The sequence below is a fragment of the Misgurnus anguillicaudatus genome, chromosome 3, assembly GCF_027580225.2.
Source record: "Misgurnus anguillicaudatus chromosome 3, ASM2758022v2, whole genome shotgun sequence".
In the NCBI taxonomy this organism is placed as follows: domain Eukaryota; kingdom Metazoa; phylum Chordata; class Actinopteri; order Cypriniformes; family Cobitidae; genus Misgurnus; species Misgurnus anguillicaudatus.
In genome coordinates this window covers 3,953,516-3,979,452 of record NC_073339.2, presented here as the reverse complement: position 1 = coordinate 3,979,452, position 25,937 = coordinate 3,953,516, and the positions used below count along the sequence as shown (strand labels likewise).

Here is a 25,937-nt window from a genome sequence, read left to right as displayed (position 1 = left end):
AGACACTTGCGCCGCGCATTGCGCCGGGTGTAAGATAGAGCCCCATATGTGTGTTTTACACCGGAAATGAGATGTGGCTGAGTCGGCGCATAACGCACGTCATAACCAAACGTTATGTGATTGGCTTACATTTACACCAATGATTTTAAACTTCAGACAAGCCCATCCCATGAGAAGGAAAACGATTGTCAATTATGCCCAAACAAGTTGGTTTAGAGTTTAGTTACTCTTTAACCTAATAAATTATACAAATGAATTATTTTTGAAAACTATATATAGAGAATACTAACAAATGCAGCCTTCATGATACCACAACTACCAGACCATTAGGATGATGTCATGCTAACTTTAGTGGCTGTAATAAAATTTATTGGGGAAAAAAAATCTGCTGAATTCCTTTTTAAGCAAAGATGATGAATTATATCTCTACTGATAAAATGTCACAAGTTTGATATTTTTTTCAGGATGATCAGCAGAGGGATCTGTTGAATGTGTTTGTGATCGTGGGTCTGGCGTTTACTAGTTTGGCTCTGTTGACTTTTGCTTTCTGTCGCTGGAAACCTGGAGTGAACAATGTAGCTCAAATCAACCTCTGCATCAGTCTGCTGTCTGCTCATCTTCTGTTCTTACTCACACAACAATTCATCAAACTCATAAAACCTCACAAGGTGAGAAGGTTAAACCATTTTTATCACATTATAAAACATCCTTAGTTTAACTAAAAACATTCTTCTTCATTGTTTAAACTCTCTCTCTGTCTCTCTCTCTCTCTCTCTCTCTCTCTCTCTCTAGGAGTTGTGTGCTGTGATATCAGGCGTTCTTCACTTCTTCTTTCTCTCCTACTTTGTGTGGATGTTCATTGAAGCTGTGCTGCTCTTCATCTGTGTGAAGAACCTATCACAGATCAGCTCCAGATGGAGGGCGATGCTTAGCAGTAGATTCTTGATTGTGATTGGATATGTGATTCCTTTCATTATAGTAAGAGTGTCTGTTGGACTGCTTTCTGAAGGCTATGGCAGTGAACAGTATGTTGGAAGATTTACATTATACATTTGTCATATGAGCAGACACCTGTATTAAAATGACATATACAATTAAAATATGCAGTATCTGTCATTCTGTTCATTTTCCCTGTATTATTTCTACAAATAGTATTACTGAATATTTCATTGAGTGTTTTTCTGTAAACAGATGCTGGATAAAAGTGGAAAGAGGCTTCATCTGGAGTTTTCTGGGACCTGTTTGCTTCATTATTGCAGTATGTTTTGGTGTTAGTTGATTTTCACATAGTATTTCAATCAAAGAAATTGACATTTGACTGTTTTTTTTCTGCAGATAAACACGATTCTCTTCATCAGTATCATCATCAGTCTGCACTTAACTCTCAAAAAGCTCAACACTGAAGTTTCACACATGAGACAAACCAAGTAAATATCATTTTTAAGACAGAAACACATATGGACAGTTTAGAAACACATGAATAATTTTTCTTTCTCTCTGCAGGATTACGGTTTTTAAAACTCTGGCTCAGTTTGTGATTTTTGGTTGTCCTTGGATTCTGGGTCCCTTCATTGACAGCAAAGTGGTGAAGATTCTCTTCCTGATCCTGAACTCACAGCAAGGAACCTTCATCTTTCTGGTCTACTGTGTTCTTAATAATGAGGTGAATCATCATTTACTAAATCACATACTGCCATCATATCACACATGCAGTTTATTTAAATACAGTATTAAGAGAATATAAACATTAATGCATTTGTTGTTCTCTCCTCTCCTCACTTTAATGATCAGGTCAGACAGCAGTATGTGAAGTGGTTAAGAAATCTCTTTTCTGGACTCAAACCCAGAACCATCAAAAGGGGCTCCAACAACACTGCGGACTAGATCAAATTAATGACTTATTCATTCAGTTTTTAGATTTTATATAACAAGCTCTTATTAAATGTCAGCTGTCAGTACTTATAACTGTCAGTACTTCTTTCTGGGTGAATGTCATGTTTTGAATTTTAATGTTTTAAATGCTTTAAGAAATATGCTATGCAAAATATGAGATATGTTGGTATTTTGCGACGGTGAAAAAAAAGTGGTGCAATGATAGATAAAATAGATTTTCTAGTCTTTCACCTTATTGATAAAATTATTTTTTTTCTTTCATATTAAAGGAACAGTATGTAAGAAATGTATATCAATTAATCATAAAATGGCCCTGATATGTCACTAGACATTAAGAAATCATTTTCATTTCAAATACTTGTATCACTCACAACAGTGGTGTGGCCAGGATAGTGTCATTTAAAAAGTGGAGTTGCAGCCCTCAACTGATGTGTATGTTGTCATTTTGTGTATTGGCCACCAGTTGTGTGATTGCAGTACCAGTTTTAGCCACAAGTTTTGTGATTGCAATACCAGTTTTGGCCACAATCTTACATACTGTTCCTTTAACTTTATTCTCAATCGTCTGTTTGATGATGCTTTGTTTTATTTTGACGATTAATCATTAAATGGTTTAAAGACTGTTGAGACTGTTGTTGTTGAGTAGTTCCCAAATGTAAAGTAAAATGCTATGCAAATGTTCTCTATACTATCACGCACAACCAAAAATAAATATTCTATTTGTAAAAAAAAAGAGATATTACCAATGAGAAAAAAAACATTTAAAGGTGGAATTTGTAAGCTATTTGCAGTAAAATATCCAAAAACCACTAGGCCAGTGTTATATACTTTGTCCAACTGATTACTATCAATATCTCTAATGTTTTCAACTACTTGTTAATCATGAGAAAATTGCCATTCTAAACAGTCACACGGGTCAGTGCAGTCTGGTTGTATCAGCAAAGACAATTATATCGATCACAAGATTAGTGTGTAGACTATAATCAGTGCATCTTCCCACAGACGATATAATGCACATCAAGAGGTATTGTACTGCAACATAACATAATGCAAAGGTCATTTTTAGACACCTACTAATAGAGTTTGGTCATAATTTTGCATCATAACCTCACAATGAGATTTGTACTGTTAATAGATTATTTGAAAAATCATTCATACTTGAACACTTAATTCTGTGCTGTGTTAACACACCATCCAATTTGGACTAATACTGTAACATCTAACACAATTTCGTTTTGAACATTACATATAACCTTAATGAAATAAAACGATGTCATCAAACGCAACATTTATAAGACTTGATGACCTTATCTGTCAACGCGATTTCTCGTTCGCGTCTGATTGATGGCCATCAGCGGTTGAGTTTAAGACTACAAATCCCATAACTCCAAGCTGCGTCAGAGCATCATTAATCTATGTCATTTGTTATTATTATTGTTTTGGCGCCATCTAGTGGCAAATTCTATGTATTCCACCTTTAAGCAGCAGAAACAGATCTGATACAGGTGTGGTAAATAACAGAGACAGTTAAAATTGTAGTTTGTTCTTCAGCTAAATTTCTTTAAGAGAATGATCTTAGGATGTTAATTTAAAATATTTATTTAACTGTAAACTTACAGAATTGTCCTTTATATCTACAGCTACACTGGTCATGTTTTACACTTCAGGAGTTCAGCAGTAAAATACTATTTTAAATCAGTTCAGTTTAAAACAAGTTAAACTGTTTTTATCAGCATTTTTAAACTTAAAATGTTTTTTTTATGTGCTAATGACTGTACACCTTTAAAACACATTTGTCATCTATCTTAAATTCACAAACATTTATTTTGTAATACAATATACAATTAACACCTTAAAAAACACAGTAATACAAACCCCCAATGTTACAATAGCAGCAAAAAAGCACTGTCAGTTACTAAACAGCTGGAATATTCTGTGTAAATAGTGTTATCTATTTGTACAACAATACAGCCATCCAGTGGCTGTACAGTTATATTGTGGCCACATGCAGGGAAAATGTTGCTTTATAACTAAAATTTGACAAATAAGCTTATTTATATAAAAATAAGCTATTATCAGATAGACAGGTACGTCCTGCACATCAAAAAAGATTTTAGCAATTTGTCAACATTAAATCACCAATTACAGCACACTCAAAATTGCTGGGTTATTTTTACCTTCATGACGGGTAAATATTGGACATATTGGGTTTTAACCCAACTGCTGTGTTATTATAACCTATGGTTGCATAACAACAACCCAACATTGGATATTTTTTAACCCAGCATGTGTTCTGTCCAATATTTACCCAGCATGGGTTAAAATAAAAAAATGTAGAGTGAGAGAACAAAACTTACAAAACAACCATGTAATCTTTTAAACAAAAATGAAGCCGCAAGATTACCAGTTGAAACATTTTATTTGAAAAAAAATCTATTCTCACTGGTGTTGGTGTGACCTCCTGCTCGAGATGATGATTCACATACAAAACGAGAGACTCAGATGAGGAAGAACCCAAGCAGTGTGCACACAGTATTAACTTAACAACTATAAATGATGTCATTTTGGGGCCATCACTATACAGTATCTGTTAATCACTTTTATATACATCAAACGGCTCCATTAGAACTCCCTTTGGTGTCTTAGAAATCATTAGTGCTCAAGAAACCTTGGCCAACAGGCCACAGCTGGAACATGTGTGGACTTTCTGCTGGTCCAGACCCAAAGGAAACTTGGGTTTACAATGTACACAGGCAAATCCAGCTATATTTGATCAGATGTTTTTTCATTGGCAGTACGTTGCAAAATAATCATGCACCTAAGGGTCAACCTTATTCGGGTGACCTCACATTTTTAGCCTTTAGTAACAGAAGAATTTCTAGTGGTGTTGTTATAAACAGAGTTCAAGAAGCTGGCAAAACACTTGCGATCGTGTCCTTGGCACTTTGACTCAGTCTTTCAGGGAACTTAACCTCGTATTCCACAATCAGGTGCCCACGGCGATCTGGGGATTTTGGAAGGGGAAGACCTTCTCCGTTGATACGGTGTTTCATCCCAGGCCGAACAATGTCCTTAGTTGTTATGGGGACCTTGCGGCCATCTAATGTTGGAACGTTAACGGTGCAGCCACAGAGTGCCTAGGGAAGAATAGAGGAGATAACATGAAATAAATAAGAAACAAAAAGTGATGAACAGTAGGTGTTTGAAACAAATTTTCAGGACTCTCTTTTACCTCTTTCAGTGTAATTTTTGCTGGGTAAATGATGTCTGATCCATCTCGCTTGTACACGGAATGTGGTTTATCCTTCACCACAAATACAATATCTGCAGGGATATTTGTTGGCGTCTCGTCGCCTTCCTTGGGGAAAGTAATCTTGGTACCTTCTTTCCACCCCTTCTTTACTTCCACCGTAAGAATTTTGTCCTCGGAACGTGTCGTTCTTCCATCTGGGTTGAGGCGTGTGCGTGAGATCTTCATCTTCTTTGTGCAGCCAGTGAAGACTTCCTCAAGGCTCACCCTTAAGTCATGGGTCACCGGAGGGTCCTGCTTTTTCCCCAGTTTACCGCCATGAGCGTGCGTGTTAAAGGACCGTGGAAAACCGCCCATGCCACCCATCCCAAAACTAGCAAAAGGATCGTCTGTTTCCATGTCCTCACCGATGCCACCATTGCGGCCGAAAAAGTGCTCGAAAGGGTTTTGTCCTCCAAAAAATTCTGAGAACATTGCATGAGGATCACCTTGGAATGTGTAGGTGAAATTACCACCATTTCCTCCTCCACCTCCAGGGACACCTCCTTTGAGCCCTGTACATGAACAGAAAGAGTACAAATTTTAAATTTCACTAAGATCTTTATACAAAAAAATACATTTGGTTAAATTTGGTTATTTTACTTTTTTAACCATATTCATAAAAACTGTTGCACGTTACCAGGACATTAACTATAAAGTAATAATTATTTTTATTTACTTGATCGTTTGCTATTTCAGGCCCTGATTGCACCTGATCTACTGCCTTGTTAAAATAATATGTATAACATAATATTTATTTATTAAATACAAAACCAGTTCATGTTTTTTTCTGTTAGCATATGACCTAAACAAAAGATAAGCACAACACAAGCACGATGTGTTTACAATATTTAACAATTATGTTAAAGGGGCCATAGTGTGAAAATCGGACTTTTTCCATGTTTAAATGCTATAATTTGGTGCTTCTATCAACCTTAAAAATGTGAAGAAAAAAAATCAACCCAGTAACTTAGTTTTGGTAAACCATTCTATGCAAGCATGTGAAAAAAATAGATCATTCAAATTTTGCCTGTTTTGTGACGTAAAAATGAGACAAAAAATAATATTTGACGGCACGGTTGAGTTTTAATTTCAACAAACCACCATCATGGTGATCAGTGTTTGCATTTCATCAGCTCATTTGCATTTTAAAGGACATCCAAAATTGTCTCATTGTGGCATTTTTAACATGTTATAATAAATTATATGTGGGGTATTTTGAGCTAAAACTTTACATATGCACTCTTGGGAGACCAAATAATTATATTTCTTTTTTTTTTAATCTTTACATTTTCTTTTATGTATCTTCATATATTCTTGACAGCTTTATATTGTTGTTACATTTTATGTATTGTACACACTGGCTATTTTGCCTACAATGCCATGTTATTTTGTATATGTTTTTCGATAATAATAAAAAATATGAGGTGTTTACAACTTTTATTCTTCCAGTTGACAGCGCGCCCCTAAGCCTCTTTCTACCACGTGACCGATGAATCTTCCAGCAAGATCAAGCATGCACAGCTCAAGTAGCCAATCAGACTACAACATAAATCATGTCTACTTTGCGTCAGTTAACTTACAAAACTAAACTTTAATAACTAGGGCAGGGCGTGTTTTCTCGCGACACTAGAGTGTTTATGTAGATACTGTATTTGACAATATTTTGAATATGACTGTTTAACACAGTTAATAAAGTCTTAAAAGAAATTGAGTTTAGCCTACTCACCTTCTTCGCCAAATTTGTCATAGATGTCCTTCTTTTTCGGGTCACTCAACACGTCGTAGGCTTCCGCGATCTCCTTGAACTTATCCTCAGCGCCAGGCGACTTGTTTTTGTCCGGGTGGTATTTGAGCGCTTGTTTGCGATAAGCTTTTTTGATCTCGTCCTCAGAAGCGCCCTTCTGAATCCCCAAAACACTGTAATAATCCTTTCCCATTTTCACCATTTAGCTTTTTCAAACGAAGATAACGATTTCCAAAAAAAAAAAAAAAAACGTATTTAGTCCAGTCCTTGCGTTTAAAAACAAATACTCAGAAAGCGTTTGCAGAACTCTCTTACGTGTTTGTTGCGCCGTCAGCTTGCCGTTCTGATCTCGCTGGGTTGCCACCCTATTTGAAGTCCTGTCGAAAGATCGAGAAACTTCTCCACAGCTTCCGAACCACGTGAACGCGCTACTCCACCTCAAACTACTGCATGCCATACATGAAACCAAAAGTAATAACAAAAAGTGTGTCTTAAAAAAACGAATAAAAATGATGACAGAAAACTATACACAAATGTGTACGTGTGAATGTAGGACGGTTGCATAAACCATGTACAGTTCTGACCGAGTGACCTACAAACAATCCAAGGCATCCAGTCATTACAGCATGATGACATACAATACGATACTTCTGGAAGTCATGTTCATACTTAAAATGTTCACTCAAATTGTTAAAATTATTAACTTATATCATCTGTAATGGAACATCTTGTAATGAGGAAAAAAAAGAATAAAATTAATTAAAAAAATAAGACATATGTTTATTAAAACCACAACATCCCTGCTAAATATATAAACCATGATAGAAATTATATATTTGTTATAAAGAAAACTGTACTGGCTTTACTATAATGGTCTTTGGGGGTCTCTAGTGGTAATATTTTTTATGTTATGTCACAAAACAACACTACATAAGAAAAGTTTGTAAAGGTTTAAACAGCGAATGTTTCATAATGGCGTGAATGCTCAGTAACATTTAGTTAAACGTGTTCTGGATCATGTGTCTTACCTAATCTAACCACCAGGTAGCGCTCGCTCGTGATGTTGGTTCAGCGCTAGACAGACCCCGATTGGTCGAGGGTCCAAAAAGGCGGGTCTGATGCGCTTCACCAATCACAGGACCGAGCGCACGTCTCCGTATTTGCTGGAAAAACTGCCTATTGGCTGTGCGGCATCTTACGTTAAAATTGATTGGACTTCGTGCTTGTCTATCATCTTGTTGAGATAAAGAATTTAAACTGCAAAAATGAAGCATTACGAGGTAAGGTATTATAGCTGGTTTTTAGACTTGCCCAAATAATTAGGCGTCGGGACACGCTATTGTGATGCGTTTACGACTGTGTAATGATTAGGCCGCGTGAGAAATGAATGAATTTAATGCATTTTAAAGATATTAATGGGGTTAGAGATTAGGCAACACGCCACTGTCATTCTCAGCGTGACAAGTGCCTCGGCCTAGTCCACAGCCTTGCATTTAAAATGAAGTTTTATTGATCACGCGATAAACACAGGCATTTGTAGCATTATATTGGATGCAGAACAGGGATGGTTGTGGTCTGGAGTATGCTGGCATCTTAGCAGATTAGTGACATTGAAACAGCCCTAAGTAGGCGACACACAATCACTGCTTGTTGTTGTTACATGTATAACAAAAGACTAGATTGCAGCACAATACGACTGTGATTGTTCCTCGAATATTTGTCCTAAATGTGAAATAAACCTACAAAACGTGATGTAATTTCGCAACCTTGTGTGGTTTGAATCTTGTAAGTTACGTTACCTGTATGAAACCTTAATTGTTGGTTTCAGTCTTTCAACAAAGTCTGTTATATCTTTTCCGATCAAAAATAAAGTTTTGTGTTTACAGTTCTTGGGTTTTTGTTCATGAAGTCGGCGTTTGTTTGGGACTTTGGTCGATCTGAAATCAGATTCAGACACTGCGGCTCTCCTCCCCGCACCCGGAAGTTGCTGATTATTCCCGCCTGAATTAACTGCCAGCGCGCTTCAGATCTTACCAATTGTTAGTAAAACGTCGTTTAAGTATTGTTTTACACAATTGTATCATTTGTTGCTTAAAATTATCATTTTAACACGCTTCTCTATTCTTTTTAAAAGAAGATGAACGTGGATGATGTCATATGACGTCCACTAGAGGGAGCTAGAAGATTTTGCAAGTCTCGTGCAATCTGAGACAATATTCAGTGTGATATGAAAGTAAATATTACGAATAAGAAAAAAATTGATATAACGAGGAAACTACACAATAACATTAAACCCTTACAAAAATTATGGTTTAACAATTACAATTTGGGGATTTACTACAAAAAAAGTTAATAGTAAGTCTTACAACAATAACCATTTTTTAACATTGGTATGTATTTATAGTAAAACTATGGTAATAGAAAATATAATAAACAGATAACACAAGTTCACTTAATAAAACCATATTTAGTTTACCAAAAATAAATCAATGAAATAGACGCTGTGTCAGTCCCTCACTCACCTGCTTTTCTAAGGTAGGCTAAAACACGTTGATATTTGCTGTCTCCTGGATGCTGTTTTGTATTTTATTGACTTTAAACTTTGTTTTTCGTCAGTAAAACTCATAACATTACATTAGTTGTGTTGCTTGCAGCTGTCTGAGCTGTTTTTTTTTTCTATGGCAGTGGTCATCTGCTCATGTTATTAATAGTAAACCTCCACCTACCACCCCCCAATAAACAGTGCTGCTTTACTGCATCCGGGTATTTTTCATCACAATAATTTGAATTAATAATTAATAAATAACTATATGCACAATATTTTTTGTGTGTATTGATTATTATTAGCAAAACCATGTTTTTTATTTTACCTGTAGTAAAACCATTGTACATTCTTTGCAAGGGTGTAGCTGGTTAAACTGGATTGACAGGCTGGTTTTGGACACTTTTTCCACTTATAGTTGATCAGACTGGAAGACCAGCAAATCCTTCAGCCAAAAACAGTTATCTGCAGGTTGGGAGGACCAGCTAAGACCAGACCACCTTAGGCTGGTTTTACCTTTTTGTTTTGCATTGAAATATTTCTAATACTAATATAAGCCGTTTAGACATTATGTCTATTATATTGTGTGTCTATATTTATTACCTATGTCTGGCTAATATGTATTTGTGTAAATGTAGATGATCTCATCTTGAGGAGTAGATAACAGCGACTTTAAGTATGTATAATATGGCAACAAAAATATTTAAATCTACTTGTGTAATCAGTTATTTAATAAAAATGAAAAAATTCAATAACATTTGGGTTGGTGATGTTTTGGGCATACAAAATATCATAAAGTGTAAAAGCCATTAAGTCAGAAGAAGGTTCTCAATGATAGATTTAAGTTAGCTTAAATTAATTTAAATGATAGATTTAAACTTGGATTTAAATATATAACATTTCAAATGTAGGTGCAAAAGTGAACAAAGAGTGTTTAATGTGTCTATGTGTTTGTTTATTTGTTTGCACATGTATGGTGGGGCGGTGGGGCTATTGACCAAATGTAGTCGAGAGCAGGAGGGCGAGAAAGGGCAGGGTTGAGTTATAGAGCGAGAGATTTATTTCCACAGCTGACAGTGAAGCTCCAGTCCCATACTCGATTTAGAGCTGTGCTTTGAGAGGGGCTAAGAAAGGGACTGACAGTTTAAAAAGTGGAGAAATAAACAGATAAAATGGACACTTTGGCTTTAGAGGCGACACTGCCCAAAAAGGCCCAGAATGGAGCCGTGCCAGCGTTGCCCCCACCGCCCACCCCTGCCAAACGCAAACCTGCTAAAAAAACTAAGAAAGCTGTTGTCTTTTTTGAGGTGGAGATTCTGGACGCCAAGACGAAGGACAAGCTCTGCTTCCTGGACAAGGTAAGAAACACATTTATCTTTTATTGGTGTAGTTGATAATAAATGTCTTGCGGCGTAACAGGCTGTACCTCATCAAAACTAACTTTTACAATACCTGTTACATGCAGTTACTTGAGCTGGTATTACTTCACAGATTACAGCGAATATTTGCACTCTTTAAGCGACTATTTAAGTAAAGATACACTACTTGAAATATACACTTTTTCCTGTAAATACATATAATAGATATTGAATAATACAGTTCACAATCTCATCCCCTGTACAATTCTCAGCTGTACAGTAGAGCTATCTATAGAAAATGTCATGGCCTTCTGAAATGAACTCAGGCTTGTGGTGTACTCTTGCATATCTGGCTATATGCTAGCTAGAAATCTTACTGTAATGGTTGTAGTTAGGTGGCGTCTGAATGAGGGCTCTAAAAGGTCAGGAGTAACGTTACGGGATTATCGAGGATTGCGCGAGTACTTCCTTGGATTAACTGTGGTGATTCCCGGTGATGTCATTGCACATGTGTCGTGATGTCAGAGAGTAACATTTAATGATGTCATTCATTTATGCCAAGCCGAACTAACGATTTACGAATTTAAGAATTACAGACTAAATTTATTCTTTTACTTCTGATGATTATAAAAAGTTTTATTTTGCCATTTTCAGATAGATTTACAGATGTAATTTAAAAGTACTGTTTTTTGTCATAATCACATACTACTGTATTTTCAAGGTGCTACAAAGAAGACAATATAACTAGTGTAAAAACTGTATGTTAAAAGGCATACATGATGGTATGCATACATCTTCAGTTCCTTACAGGATGTTAAGTGTGGTATATATCAGATTTGAGCTTTTTTTAATACAGCATGGATTACCGTTTGCTTTAAGACTCTTGTGGAAATGAAAGATTAAACATCTCTAGATGTGTTTAACTCCCAGATCTTTTGTGAAGTGGTTAGTTGACTGTTTGTGTGCGCCTGCATGTTTTACGTGTCACAGAACAGCAGCTGAACTAAAAATCACATTGCCTGGGGATTGTAGCTATAGCGGCTAAATTTAGCTCACACAATAACACACACGGACACACACACAAATAATGTTGTTTACAGGGACTCCCCATGATAACTAATCTACAAACTTCATATTCCTTCCTCTAACCCAGTGGTTTTTAAGTGTTTCGGCATCCGCCCCTCTATGTGTTAAGGGTTTATATTCATTTGCACCCCCCCCCAAAAAAAAAAAAATCATGACAAAACAATCTCAAACTTAGAATTTGAATGAAACAAAATATTATAGGGATGCACCGATATGGAAATTTTGGCCGATACCGATAACTCTTTAAATTTGGGGGTCGATAACCGATATCTATAGGCCGATAAATATTCATATTATTTTTACAATGAAAAACTCGCAGACATCGGACATCTTGTCTTTGCGGTAGACTAGCATACTCTTCTTAAGCCCGCAACACGTGTCATCTTCGTGCTATGTCACAGAAAGCACCAATCAAAGCTCCACATGGCCAGCAATGAGCAAGTGAAGTGGTTCAACAAACCAAAATAATCCATCATTTATCGGCTTTCATTTATCGGCCTAATTTTGCTATTAGACCAATAACCGATAATATTAAAAATAAGCAGTTATCGGCCGATAACGATATGTCGGCCGATATATCGTGCATCCCTAAAATATTAAATGATACAATGTAGCGCTGTTGGTTAATTGACTTATTTTTCTGATGTTTAATTACATAGAATTGATGATGCATTAATATTTTTTAAATTAAATATTATAACCCCCACCAGTTTGAGAACCACTGCTCTAACCCAACCCCTAAACCTTACACTCCTAGAAAACATTTGCCTTTTTTAAATAAAAAATAATTTTAAATATTAATTTAATATTCATTCAAATATAAATATTTAATTTGTAAAAAAATACCAATTAGTATGTTTTTTTTTAAGCTATTTGGTTTTACAAGAGTCCATGTTTATATTGTTATACATATACCTGATTGCAAACATACACAGAGTTTGTATTGGTGTTTATGTGTTTGTTTGTTTGATTGGCAGGTCGAGCCCAATGCTACAATCTGGGAAATCAAGTCTATGTTCCACAAGAGTCGTAAGTATAAACCAATCTGATATTTAAACATTTATATATTTTTGTCATTTTAACTTAAATGGTCAAAAAATGTTATGTTACAAATTTGGCATAATTTACATATATTTGTGGATAACAACGTTTTTGTCGCCTTGGATAAAAGTGTCTGGCTGCTGAATGAATAAATGTTTTGTTCTGTTTTGGTCATTGGATAAATTTTGTGTGTTTCAGACCCACAGTGGTATCCGGCCCGGCAGTCCATTCGTTTGGATCCCAGTACGTACTGACCTTTAGTTTAAGTTTGCACTGATGTTCTTTGGACTTTGTGATTGGACCTTAGATTTGAATCTGGGGGTGTTTAGGGGTGATAGCATATATCAGCATATTTAATGTTTATATATTGCATTGTTACTTCATTAAATTTATCATCTACATTCTCAGTGAACATCCCATTTGCATTTATTAGACAATTGTGTTGGAAATCTTATTCTTTCTGTCTACATAATTTCTCTTAAAGGGACAGTTCACCCAAAAAATAAAAATTCTGTCATTATTTTTGCCCCCTTATATTGTTGTAAACCCAAATGAGTTTCTTTATTCTGTTTAACACAAAAGAATATATTTTGATAAATGATGTTGACGGTACCCACTGTCTTATGAATTTTGCAATTGTTTGGTCACAGTATTAAAAACATGTATTAAATATGAATGGTAGAAGCAGTTTTAGCAAATTTTTGGTGTGATGTTGGATTTTTGTGGATAAGATCTTATATATCATTGACTTTTGTTTGCTAATGTGTTATTGGTTTATCGCGCAGAGGGGAAATCGCTGAAGGATGAAGATGTGCTTCAGCACCTTCCTGTAGGAACGACAGCAACTTTCTACTTCAGAGACCTGGGAGCTCAGATCAGCTGGGTCACAGTAAGACACTGAAATGTTTGAATACTGATTTTTTGTATTAATTTTTTCCACAATATAGACTTGTAGTTAATGTATGTCAAGAACTAAAATATCTTAAAGGTGCCATAGAATGTAAGAATGTGTATTTATCTAGGCATAGATGAATAATAAGAGTTCTGTACATGGTAATGATATATCGTGAGCCTCAAACATGATTGTTTCCTCCTCCTCATGTAAACGTTGTGCATGCAAAAGACCGCTGGAAAATAGACCAATCTCAACAACATCGACTGTGACTTTACGTTGACGTTACATTGTTGTGATGTTTTATTAAATTACACATAAAATTAAGTGCAATGTTGTTACAATGCTAATAACAAAGTTGTAATTGCTGAGTTAGCGCTACATGCTAATTAATGCTATATAAGATTAAGGTTTAAACTTACTATAAGCATTATTTTTAGAGATTTAAAAATATTTTCTATAGAATTATTTAAATTTTTTATATTATCATTATAAAAAATATATAATTACCGCAACATGATCTTACCTTAAATATATGCATTTATAAACTCATGTTTCGGTAATGAGAACTAAAAAGTTGTCTAGGTACTACGACAAACTACATTTTTACTTTTATCTGCTTACCTGGTAGCCATCTTGAGTGTCACAGTCAATTATGTCCCTTCAACAAATGTTTTTATTTTATGTTAGTTCCTTGAGGGCTTAAACAATGATTGAAAATTGTTGCGGAGGATGAGAAAATGCGTCTTGGACACATTTATATTCCTTATTATTGTCTCTATGTTTACCAACAATCACCAAATACCACATGTTTCTTTACTGTAAATGTTTATAGTATAACATGCACTGAAGCTTTTTATTTTTTTATTTTTTTAATTATAAATATTTCCATTTCAAAGGACCAAAATCCGGACACATTGCGGTGTTGAAAAATTTCCCCTTAAATGTGGAAAAAAACAAAATTGGTTTGTATGATGTCATCTGAAATCATGTGCAAAATAGAACATGAAGAGATGTTTGTAACTCTTCAGTTTCTTATTTTGATACTCTTAGGGTGCATGCACACCAAAGGATGCCAAACAGTGGCGGCTGGTGACTTCTTTTTCTGAGGGTGCACGATGCGAAGTTCGTCACAACATGTATGTAGCCCGTCATGTGTGTGGTACATAATTTCAAAATATGTGTTCTGCGCTTTGAGAGATCGTGTGTGCATCACGTGTCCTGCCAAAATTAAGTGCCTGCTGCAGACGATCGTGTTTGCCAGATACTTGCATAATCTCATGCGTAATCAAAGTTTTCTGTTAAGGGAGTGTCTTGCGTGTATTTTGTGAACGTGAGCATCTCTTTTATCGTAAACGGTTTTGATGCATGTGCAGCGGGAACTTGTTTTGACAAAACACGTGATGCACACAGGATCTCTCGACACGCAGGACACATATTTTGGAAAAGGGAACCACACATGATACTTCGAACACTTATTTTGAATTTGCGCCCCTCGGATGAGGAGTCAAGAGCCGCCGCTGATGCCAAATGCCAGCTGTTTTTCAGCTGAGTGCCAGCTTTCTTTAGCTGAGTCTTTGGTAGCTCTGATACTTTAGCTGTGAGCCGGTTGGTTGCTGTGGTAATGTCCCGCCCCTCCTCCACTGTGATAGGACAGCCGTGTGAGATCTGACATTGATGAGCGGAGCTTTTCACCCAAAGTTGGATATTTTTCAACTCTTGGTGCTGAGCGCAGACCGCCGTTTTTTTATTAAGCGCGGAAGAAAACCGCTAGCTTCTGGCTTATTTGAAAAATGCTGAGATTCCATTGGAAACAATTGAAAACATGCGCCGACCGCAGGCGTAAAAGCTTTGGTGTGCACACCCCCTTTTTTATCAAAATGTTTCATGACACATTATAAGTCTAATTTTGTGAGAATCACCCGTTAGTGTTTTGGCTAAAATTCTACTATTGACGTTACAGTTATGTTTTGCAGGTCCATACTGGAAAAAAATAAACATGAACTTACTACTTAGAAACACCCATTAACAATCTCCAAACAATTGATTACTCCTCAAAATCTGTATCTTTGTCTGATCCAGGCTCAAACAATATAAGGTTTGATATCTACAAGGACCTTCCATGTAGATATGAGAAAAAAAAATATTATTCTGTATCAATGCATTCTTTGGCACCTTTAAATCTAATTCAAACTAGGTTAAATGAATAGTTCAGCCAAAAGTTGACGAACACTATCAGAGTTCTATTAAAAAATGTCCTGGCTGTTCCAAGATTAATAATGGTAGTAAATGGTGCTTCTGATTTGAAGCCCAAAAGTCCAGTATAGCTATAGTCATGTTGTGTGTGTCCACACTTTTGGTTTGTACCATATTTGTGCAAAAGATTGAGTCATCCTGCACACGCTTTGTTTTATATGTAAGACACTGTGAGGATTAAAGAGTGCTATATTTGTGCTTTGATATGACCTACAATGCTATGATAATCCTCTGCAGAGATTAGTTGTTTTGTTTGTGCCAGTTTAACATCATAACTCCAGGGGCCTGTACCATTAAGCTGGTTTAGTTGGCAAGTCGGGAAGTTTAGGATGACTTTCTGGGGGTTCAGCACCACATGGCTAACCGGGAGCAGGTTATGTTCTGCATCAGAGATCTCACTCCATAATTCAACCAATCAGCTTTGAGCCAAGTAACACTTGAGAGATGCCAATAATTCACATTACGAGTTGAGATTTTTTCTAATTGTATTTACACACTTATTATAGTAAAAGTATAGTAAACATGTTTTTTGGTAGGTTGATTACCATTTGTGGTTTCCTGATCGGGGCTTTTCTTCCTTGTCCAGACTAAAATTCATGTTTGAGCTGCCTTAATTTAAAAACATCTTGTACATCTTAACATATATCAGTGCCTCTGTTTTGTTAGTATGCACACCTGTGTTTTTGTGTGTAAAACTACTTAAATGTCCTAATATAACTTAGGCTTAGTCTTGAATTAATCTAAACCCTGTCTGGGAATCCGCCTCTATATGTTTACTATAAAAATATAATTGTTAAACTATGGTTACTACAGTAAGACCCTGGTAAATTAGTGGTTACTAACACTTATTTCTACTAAATAAAAGCTCAAAATTCATAACTTTATTTTCATATTTAAATGTTAATAAAATGTGTTTTTGAAACGCATACATCATTTTTTTCTATAGTATTATGCATATTTGTTTTACATGCGTATTAGCTCAATTATCATAATCTGTCAGAAAAGTTGATAAGCTGCTTCATTGTACCAACAAAACCTGATCGCATTGGTTTGGTTTTGTCAAGTCGAAACTAATCCTGTTACCCTGAGTTTAAAAAAGTCTTGTTAAATGTTTTTTTTTACAAATTTTAATGTCAAATAAATCTTTGGTGTCCCCAGAGTACATATGTGAAGTTTTTTAAATGCAAATGAGCTGATCTAAGGACTGGGGACCTAATTATGGCACTTAAACATGGAAAATTCAGATTTTCATAATATGTCCCCTTTAAATATCTTCATGGTACCGACCCCTTGGCCCTGTATTGTGCTTGTTTTTGTTTTGCTGTGTGTTAATTTGTCTTGCTGAACTGTGATCCATTCAGTCCCTGACACATTATCTCTCCAAGTGACGGGGATATTTTTAACCTCTGCGCACATCTATGAACGTTTCCTACAGCAGAGGCTGTAAATGGTGTATGTGCACCGCTTATAACACTCTTTATTTTTCTTTTTCTCTCTCTCTCAGGTGTTTCTGACTGAGTATGCCGGCCCGCTCTTGATTTATTTGATGTTTTACTTCAGAGTTCCATTTATTTATGCACCTAAATATGACTTCACTACCAGCAAACATTGGGTTGTACAGTAAGTGTCTGCAGCAATCCGTTTCTTGGTTTTGATCAAACACACCTGCTTATAAGACATCCAGATTCATATCTTAAATATGTTTCCCTTCAAATCAAAGTCTGTAATGTCGTGATCAATCCATTTTGATAAGCTGAAAACTACAAGAACTAATGCGTACACTGTAAAAAAAAATTCTGTTGAAATTTGCAGCTGGGTTGCCGGTAACTTACTGTAGATTTAAATTTAAGTTATTACTGGCAACATTTTGTTCAAAATTATATGAACATTAAACATTTACAAGTCTTTGTCTTTACAGAGTAAAACTAGAAAAACAGCATCAAGCAAAACATTCTGGGAAACAAAATCTGAAGCAAAAAACAGAAAAGGTTTGATGATGATTTCTGGTTCCCAGAATGCTTTGCATGAGGGTGTTATTGTATAGTTTTATTCTGTAAAGATAAAGACTTGTTAATATTTAAAATTTATTTAACTTTGAACAAACTTTTGCCAGTAAATAACATAAATTTAAATCTACGGTAATTTACCGGCAACCCAGCTGCAATAACATTGTATTTTCTAAGGATTTTTTTACAGTGTAATTGTTTTGTTTTTGCAGTTTGGCGTGTATGTGTCACTCTTTCCACTACGTTAAGAGACTTCTAGAAACATTGTTTGTTCATCGCTTCTCCCACGGGACGATGCCTCTCCGCAACATCTTCAAGGTGATTTAACCGTGGAGACACACACACAAATACATACATGTGTACTCCTGTAGATATAGAGGTATAGATTCAATTAAAGAGCTCGGATGCAAAACTCTCAGACATGTTTCATTTGGCATGAGACTCTTAATGGATTCTGCCAACAATCCAGTATTTCTGAATGTCCTAAGGCGGGTAAAATTAAAGTTTGATGAACATATAATGCGTGCCAAAAGCATTCGGTTAATATCATTATCTCATATTTGACAGAGGTAGCGTTTAGCGAATTTTGCACCTGAGCTCCTTAATTTGTAACACAGAGATTGGGTATTTATGTTTAAGTTATTATAATTATATAGATTTCCATGTTAATACATCCAGAAAAAGAAAAATAAGTTTGGTAGATATACTTTTTTAACATTTTATTATTAATCTTATTTGAATTTTAAAATTATAATTTCATTATTATTTGAATAATCTGATCTTATAAATATTCAAGACTGTACAGAGCTTTAGTTTAGATGTTTGGTTTCATGTTAATATTTTGCTAGCAAATGCCCGCAAGCACAAACATGCAAGATTTTTTTTAGCAGACATTACATCATCATGTGGTAATATGGCTAATAATACAAATACAATATTTGACTCCATGTTTGTTTAATGCAACAATATATTCCTAAACAGCTTTTGCATATTGTGGAGCTTATGCAGTTCAATATCATATGGTAATATTATTAAAGAAATTGTACAATTAAAGGGATAGTTCCCCTAAAAATTTAAGGTTTTTCATTATTTTCTTACCCTTATGTCATTTGAACCCCCTATGTCTTTTGTTATTCTTCAGAACTCAATCACAGATTTTTTTTAAAGTGTTGTTGAGGGTTTTAAGCCTCAAAATGAGCCAAAAAATATTAAATAAATAACTCCACTGGACTATAATATATTTTAAGTGTCCTGAAGACTTTTACTTTCTTGTTGTGGATATTGCTATCGTTTTAGTTGTTACACATTATTTAAAAGTGTCTAATAAAAAAGCCTAATAACTAATGAGATGTGTGTTACAGAACTGCACATATTACTGGGGATTTGCTGCTTGGATGGCTTATTACATCAACCACCCGCTGTACACGCCGCCAAGTGAGTAAATAATACCCACACCAATCTGACCAATCAAACAACAAAAGTGATTTATCTGTTATCAGCAGTTAATGTCTGTCTGGTAATGTCATGACATTTATTCATGAGGTCTACATGTTTAGTGTACTTGTCATTGACCTGACATGGGTTGATCCCTGGGCGCTGTAGTGATAGCAGCCCACTGCTCTGTGTGTGTGTGTGTGTGTGTGTGTGTGTGTGTGTTCACTACTCACTTTTGAGTATACAGTCATGTCACTTTTTTATGTATTATAATGTCTGTTGCTGTCTGTGTTGCAGTTTACGGAGAACAGCAGATCAGACTGGCCATCATTGTTTTCCTGGTAGGCGTAATCTTTATGTTGAATCTCTGTGTTGTGGAATGTTTGTCATTTTATATAACCGCTAAAACTGATCCCAGGTCAGAGCTCAGGACTAACATTTTCTTTATGATCAGTTTTGTCAGATTGGAAACTTTTCCATCCATATTGCCCTGAGAAATCTCCGGCCACCAGGTAGAGTTTCCAACTAAAATTTCTTCTCAAGTGTTTCGGCAGTTGCGGTTATTTATAACGTTTTTCTCTTTTGCAGGATCTAAGACGAGGAAGATCCCGTATCCGACTAAAAACCCCTTCACCTGGGTCTTCCTGCTCGTCTCCTGTCCTAATTACACTTACGAGGTCAGGACGACCCAGCGGTCCACATTCGCACAAGAGACATTCAATTTACTTCCATTATATTTCTAAAGTGCTTTGTTGCAGAGAAGCTTTGTAGAAAACATTTTAACTCAAAGAAAACAGGAGAAAAAAAGAAATCATAAAAAATCACAATACAATTATGAGCACAGATATTGAATCTCTAAACTTGAGTTTTAAGATATTTTAGTCCTTAAAAATGTCACATAGTTTGATCGGATTAACTTTTTGTTAGACAAACTTCAATAGTGTTATTTTGTCAGGTATTGACTGTATTTTCTCTCTGTTTCGGTGTGTGTTAAACAGCTGGGTTCGTGGCTGGGCTTCACTTTGATGACTCAGTGTCTGCCTGTGGCGTTTTTCACCCTGGTGGGCTTCATCCAGATGACCGTGTGGGCAAAAGGAAAGCACCGCAGCTACCTGAAGGAGTTTCGCGACTATCCGAAGCTCCGCTCTCCGATCCTGCCCTTCGTTCTTTAGGACAGAATCAGTATTCGTCTCGGCTTTTAATCCCGTCTGCATCTCCCATGTCTCTTTTATAGTATCCCATGCCCCTTTTCCAAACTTTATCCATTTGCTTGCTTCCACAAAACTCCACCCCCTTTTTACATGCATCTTTCTTACAGTCTCCAAGCACCAAACATCTTGCATATCTCTGTCGGATCACTTAGAATGGACTCTGATCCGGAACTGAAACTCTCTAACAGGTTATCGAAGACTTCATGCTAATGACTCCATGTGGCCCTCTATGTATGAGATGATGTCTGGTTGAACCTCACTAACACTGTCAAGAACATGTCTGGGTTATATTTCACCCCAACATCAAAATAAATGACATCTTGTGTTACATAAAGAAAATTAAGCCTATTTGTTTTTGCTTTGTGAGTGGAGAAAAGTTGAGAAAAAAACTATTTACATTTGTGAGGTACACTTAAAAAATGCTGGGTTACTTTCAACCCTGCGTTGGGTCAAAAAGATATAAATCGCTGGGTTAAATTAACCCAAAAATGTTTAAATTTGACCCAACAATAGGTTAAAACAACCCAGCATCGGTTAAATTACAACCCAGCAGGTCGGGTAGTTGTGTCTAGAAGGTATATGGCTACAGCCAAACATTTTACAGGATTTAGGCTGTAGCTATATCCTATCTAGCCAAAACTGCTTTTTTGTCCTAATCCTACCCCCAAACCATCATTTCACGTGATTTGGCACTAGCTGTATCCCCTCTTACCAGAACTAGGTTGGCCCATTTTTTTAAAGTGTACTTTTTGAAGAATTCATAGTATTTGCTGTTTTCTATAGGGTGAATTTAATGTACATTACTGTACTACAGTAAGTTTTCTCATTAAAATTGAATGAAGTTGGTTATAGAGAAGATATTGAAGTTTGCTGCATCTGTTTGATTGATTGCTCTGATGCGACTTTAGTAAAGTTATGCTTTTTTCCTCATTGTGAAACTGTTAACCATCAAAACAAGACCACTGACTGTATTCAACACTGTAGAGTGTTCTTCTAACATGCCATACTGTATTACATGACACTAAAGGTAATAACACTGCAGATGTCAGACTGATCTCACTGATACTTTGTTGACCTAAAATTTATATTAAACAAAATAAAACAACTGTCTTGTGGTTTGTACGCACTCAAATATAAATATGCTGTACAGTTTGGGTCACATGTAATGTTTTTAATTATCATGTCATGTATTCAGCTAGAACATACATGCAACTTTTATAAAATATTGGATAAATGGTTTGGATTATCACCCTTATTTGTGACCCTGGACAACAAAACCAATTATAAGTTGCACAGCTAAATTTTTAGAAATAGCCCACAATACAATAAAAATTTAATGGGTCAAAATGATAATTTTTATGACAAAAATTAATAGGATTTTAAGTTAATTTTCCATTAAGGTATTTTGTACATTTTCTACACTGCAAAAAAATCTTTTATTAAATCAAGTCAGATTTACTAGTCATGTCAATTTACTATTATATATATCTTGACAAGAGATGAGTTGACTTTATTCAACTATATTTTATAAGTTATAACAACTCCTCTCTAGCCAAGACAAATAATAGTTTATTAAAAGTTGAAATTACTTTTGGGCAGTTTCCCGGACAGGGATTACCTTAATCCAGGACTAGGCTTTAGATTAATTAGGAAATATAACTAGTTTTAACAAACATGCTTTACTTATTGCCTTACTTACATGTCAGTGCAAGTTGTTTTCAGACAGCTCTTAAAAATGTTTTAGTCTAGGACTAGTCTAATCCCTGTCCGGGAAACCGCCCCTTTGAGTTCTGAGTTTATTCAACAAAAAATTAAGCCAGCAAAGATTTTTTACAGTGTACCGTAAGTATATAAAAATCTATTTATCATTAGTAATACCTGTTGCTAAGGACATATTTTTAAAGACAATTTTCTCAATATTTGAATTTTTTTGCACTCCCAGATTTCAGATTTTCACATAGTTGTATCTCGACCAATATTATATCCTTAAAAAAACCTGCATCAATGAAAAGCTTATTTATTAAGCTTTCAGATGTTGTATAAAACCCAATTTAAAAAAATTGACTGGTTTTGTGGTAAAATTTAAATGAACCTGATACAAGTTCTCATGAGATACTCTTTATTGTTGAGAGAGCTATTTATATACACAGCAGAAACAGGAAGAAAGTGATGGGGTGAAAGGGAGGATTGAATCTTTATGCTGCCTGTGCCTCGAGCCTCTTCTTCCTCAGGTTGAGTCGTCTCTCTCGCTCGTACTCTTTCATCCTCATCACATAGCTGCAGAGAAACATAAAGATCTCTAAGAACAGCAGGAAAAACCACACATACATTCGCAAACAAGAAACAAACCCTAAACAAGTAAAAAGAGGCAAAAGGAAGGAAGCTTGCAATGCCTGTCTAACATAATTTTTTTTGCCTTACTGTGACAGCAAAAGCCTCAAACAGTTATAGTTTAGCATTTGTATCATCAAATCAGATTTGTTTATGTTCTAGTCAGCTTTAAAATGGTTTAAATGTAATGGCACCCCAAGAACATAAGCAAATGAAAAAATACACTGCTGCTCAAAACTAAGCTTTCAGAGAAAGCAACAAACTGCTGAATTGACTAAACCTCTTATACACTGACTGCAGTCATAACAATGCAACCACTGGTGCTGTCTACAACAAACATAAGCACAGGTGAAAAGGCTGCATTTGTGCTAGCATTGTAATTAAAGTGCACCCATTTCATTGCTAAGAAAAAAAACTTTATTTTGTGCATTTGCTATATCATACAATGTGTTTGCGTGGTTTATGGTTAAAAAACACATTATTTTCGAGATACCGTATATTTTTGTAGCTCCAGATTTCGCTCTCTTCCTGAAACACACAGATTTGAAAATCTCTGTGTCCCTGATTGGCCAGCTAACCTGTACATCGTGATTGGCCTGAATACTTCTGACGTCAGCCGGAAATGTGACGCTCCTTACCATGTTTGAAAGATTTGGTCACAATACAATGCTAACAGGAGTTAATTTACAGGCTTAATTAGGCTTAATTAGTCTGAAGCGGGAGTAATTATGATAATGTCGGTCTTGTCTACATCACCAATCCCTGGAAGTAAACTGTTGCCTACAATCCATGTGTTTGTTGTAGTCCAAGAAAAGAGATTTCCGTTGGAGACAGTAGTCCCTTTCACACATACAGTCTTTACTGGTAATTTACTGGTAAATTGCAGTTAACATATCATGTGTGAACAGAACCTTTCCGGTAAATCAGTGCTCCCAATTTACCAGTAAGACAGGTTGTAAGATTACCAGTAATTTACCGGTAAGCGCTATGTGTGAATGAAAAATATAGCATTACCGGCATTTAGAACAGACGACGTCAGACCGTGCTGACAGATCGGGCCAATCAGAACGTTTTTTATACAGGTGAAGTGTTTACCCCCGAACTGTTTACGGATGTTTCCACACACATGCTGCTTAAAAGTCGAGCACACCTGAAGTTAACATCCACATTTCTTCACCAAAGTTGTTTAAAACAGCTTACCGTCTGCCATATTGCCGACGTCCTTAGCACACCATCTGTGAAGCCTAATGTGCAAACGCAGGTTGACGCCGCCTCACGCAATTTGATTGGTCACAAGCAACTTCGCGACTGTTTGCCACAGATGTGAAAACAACAAAATACGGTGGATATTAAGTCATAACCCGACGTTTACAAATACGACACGGAGCTCGCCGGCCGCGCGCCACAGGTAACTTTCGCTTTCTTTCCGAGTTTACCGGTATTTTGATACTGATGTGTGAATGATGTCTTAAAAGACGGAACGTCACTGCATGTGTGAACAGCACATTTTTTTATTTACTGGTAAATTCATTCTGGTAAATTCACAGTAATTTAACAGAATTACTGTGTGAAAGAGACTAGTAACTCGTGTCATCGTTTACTTTGGGGTTTGTACCTTTTGCATATCGTTAACATGTACTAATAAACACTTACACACCAAAGGAAATGTCAAATCGTGAATCAGACAATAGGTGCTCTTTAAAGATAAAAACAGAAATGCATTTCTTACTCCTGATGTTGACAGTAGTCCCAGTCATGTCTCTCGTGCTTGCAGGCAAGAAAATTTGGGAAGTTGTCCCTCTTGCACTTCATGAGTTTGAGGAGGTGATGGGCACAGTAATCCCGCTGCTCCACCGGGACCATCGCAAGATTCATCTGCTCCTGCGTGGCCACCATAACTAATAACATAAAAACAACTCAAGTGAACATGGACTCATAATAATAATCACTGATCTTGAATTGAGTAGTCAGAAAGACTGTGACATGGTAATTTGACAGATGTGATAGGGTTAGGCTTAGTTAGTCTAGCAAAAACTGAAAATGTTGTCATTCCAAATCCTAATGAGGTTTGAATATTTATTTTATAATTACCGTCATGTATTAGTAAGACACGGTTCTACTTTTATTGTTTTAATCTTGTCGAATAAAAAATAAATATGGTTTATTAAAATGTTATAGTAAACGTGTAAAGTAACCATATTCAAATAGCATTCCTGTATGGAGACCATGATGAGTTTGCGCTTACTGTGGTTTAAATACAAATACAGTTCAAATTAAATAATTATGGGTAACTTTACTCCAGTTAAACCCGTTGTTAATTTTCGTAAGGGGTCTTAAAGTTCACGGTCAATCCGAGCTCCAATAACTAGCCACGCTTTACACGCAAATTATCTGTGAGGAACTGCTAGAAGCTTTGATAATATTTATAATTCGAGGATACATGTGTTTTTAAACGGGGTAATGTCACCTCTCTCCTTCCGCTCCGCGAAGCCCAGCTGTGGGTCATATGCAGAAGGCTTCGTCGGGTCTGGCGTCGTGTCCGTCTCCGTGATATAACTTCGCACAAGATGAGACCCCATTCTGGCAACAGTAAATCAAGACCGACTGCACAACTGACCGTTCAATCGTTACGCGTAATAACAACCCGTTTACAATGCAACTAAATTCTTATCACTGCCATTCGGTCACCTCCAGACTCAGAGGCTTCCGGTCTGCGCAGGAAGTAAATACGTACGGCGAGTAACACGCTCCTGAATGTCCCTGACATTAATTATTTAGTTCCGCCTTGAGAGGTCCCATATAAATCTCTCTAAAAAAATACAATACTATATGTTGACGCATACAGCATTTC

General features: G+C 36.0%; 4 protein-coding genes across 7 annotated transcripts in view; 2 read left to right on the top strand and 2 right to left on the bottom strand.

The window, feature by feature from the left end:
* LOC129445238 (adhesion G protein-coupled receptor E3-like) overlaps positions 1 to 2,440 on the top strand; it is a 41,079-nt gene extending 38,639 nt beyond the window's left edge. The window contains exons 6-10 of the mRNA XM_073860167.1: positions 793 to 1,025; positions 1,192 to 1,258; positions 1,336 to 1,427; positions 1,504 to 1,663; positions 1,792 to 2,440. Of these exons, the coding sequence (XP_073716268.1) occupies positions 793 to 1,025; positions 1,192 to 1,258; positions 1,336 to 1,427; positions 1,504 to 1,663; positions 1,792 to 1,884 (645 nt within the window). The 3' untranslated portion in view covers positions 1,885 to 2,440. The remainder of the gene's footprint in view (positions 1 to 792; positions 1,026 to 1,191; positions 1,259 to 1,335; positions 1,428 to 1,503; positions 1,664 to 1,791) is intronic.
* A 1,255-nt stretch (positions 2,441 to 3,695) lies between these two features.
* On the bottom strand, positions 3,696 to 8,870 carry dnajb1b (DnaJ heat shock protein family (Hsp40) member B1b). Of its 3 annotated transcripts, none has more exons than XM_055204146.2 (4): positions 8,729 to 8,870; positions 6,912 to 7,375; positions 5,126 to 5,697; positions 3,696 to 5,030 (listed from the first exon to the last, which is right to left on the bottom strand). In XM_055204146.2, exons 2-4 carry the CDS (start codon positions 7,129 to 7,131, stop codon positions 4,797 to 4,799), a joined length of 1,026 nt encoding a protein of 341 aa, XP_055060121.1. In that variant the 5' UTR covers positions 7,132 to 7,375; positions 8,729 to 8,870; the 3' UTR covers positions 3,696 to 4,796. The 3 variants fall into 3 exon arrangements, with proteins under 3 accessions (XP_055060121.1, XP_055060122.1, XP_055060120.1); XM_055204147.2 differs by lacking the exon at positions 8,729 to 8,870 and having other exon boundaries at positions 6,912 to 7,135; positions 7,245 to 7,503; XM_055204145.2 differs by lacking the exon at positions 8,729 to 8,870 and having other exon boundaries at positions 6,912 to 7,501.
* Positions 8,107 to 21,860, top strand: tecrb (trans-2,3-enoyl-CoA reductase b). Of its 2 annotated transcripts, XM_073860163.1 has the most exons (12): positions 8,107 to 8,209; positions 10,779 to 10,829; positions 12,893 to 12,944; positions 13,155 to 13,199; positions 13,742 to 13,845; positions 17,609 to 17,724; positions 18,323 to 18,428; positions 19,472 to 19,544; positions 19,842 to 19,885; positions 19,999 to 20,056; positions 20,133 to 20,221; positions 20,543 to 21,860. In XM_073860163.1, the coding sequence occupies exons 1-12, from the start codon at positions 8,195 to 8,197 to the stop codon at positions 20,714 to 20,716; spliced, it is 927 nt and encodes a 308-aa protein (XP_073716264.1). In that variant the 5' UTR covers positions 8,107 to 8,194; the 3' UTR covers positions 20,717 to 21,860. The 2 variants fall into 2 exon arrangements, with proteins under 2 accessions (XP_073716264.1, XP_073716263.1); XM_073860162.1 differs by lacking the exon at positions 8,107 to 8,209 and having other exon boundaries at positions 10,512 to 10,829.
* A 997-nt stretch (positions 21,861 to 22,857) lies between these two features.
* Positions 22,858 to 25,822, bottom strand: ndufb7 (NADH:ubiquinone oxidoreductase subunit B7). The gene is made up of 3 exons (XM_073860164.1): positions 25,554 to 25,822; positions 24,816 to 24,984; positions 22,858 to 23,032 (listed from the first exon to the last, which is right to left on the bottom strand). Exons 1-3 carry the CDS (start codon positions 25,663 to 25,665, stop codon positions 22,951 to 22,953), a joined length of 363 nt encoding a protein of 120 aa, XP_073716265.1. The 5' UTR covers positions 25,666 to 25,822; the 3' UTR covers positions 22,858 to 22,950.
* Positions 25,823 to 25,937: the final 115 nt, after the last annotated feature.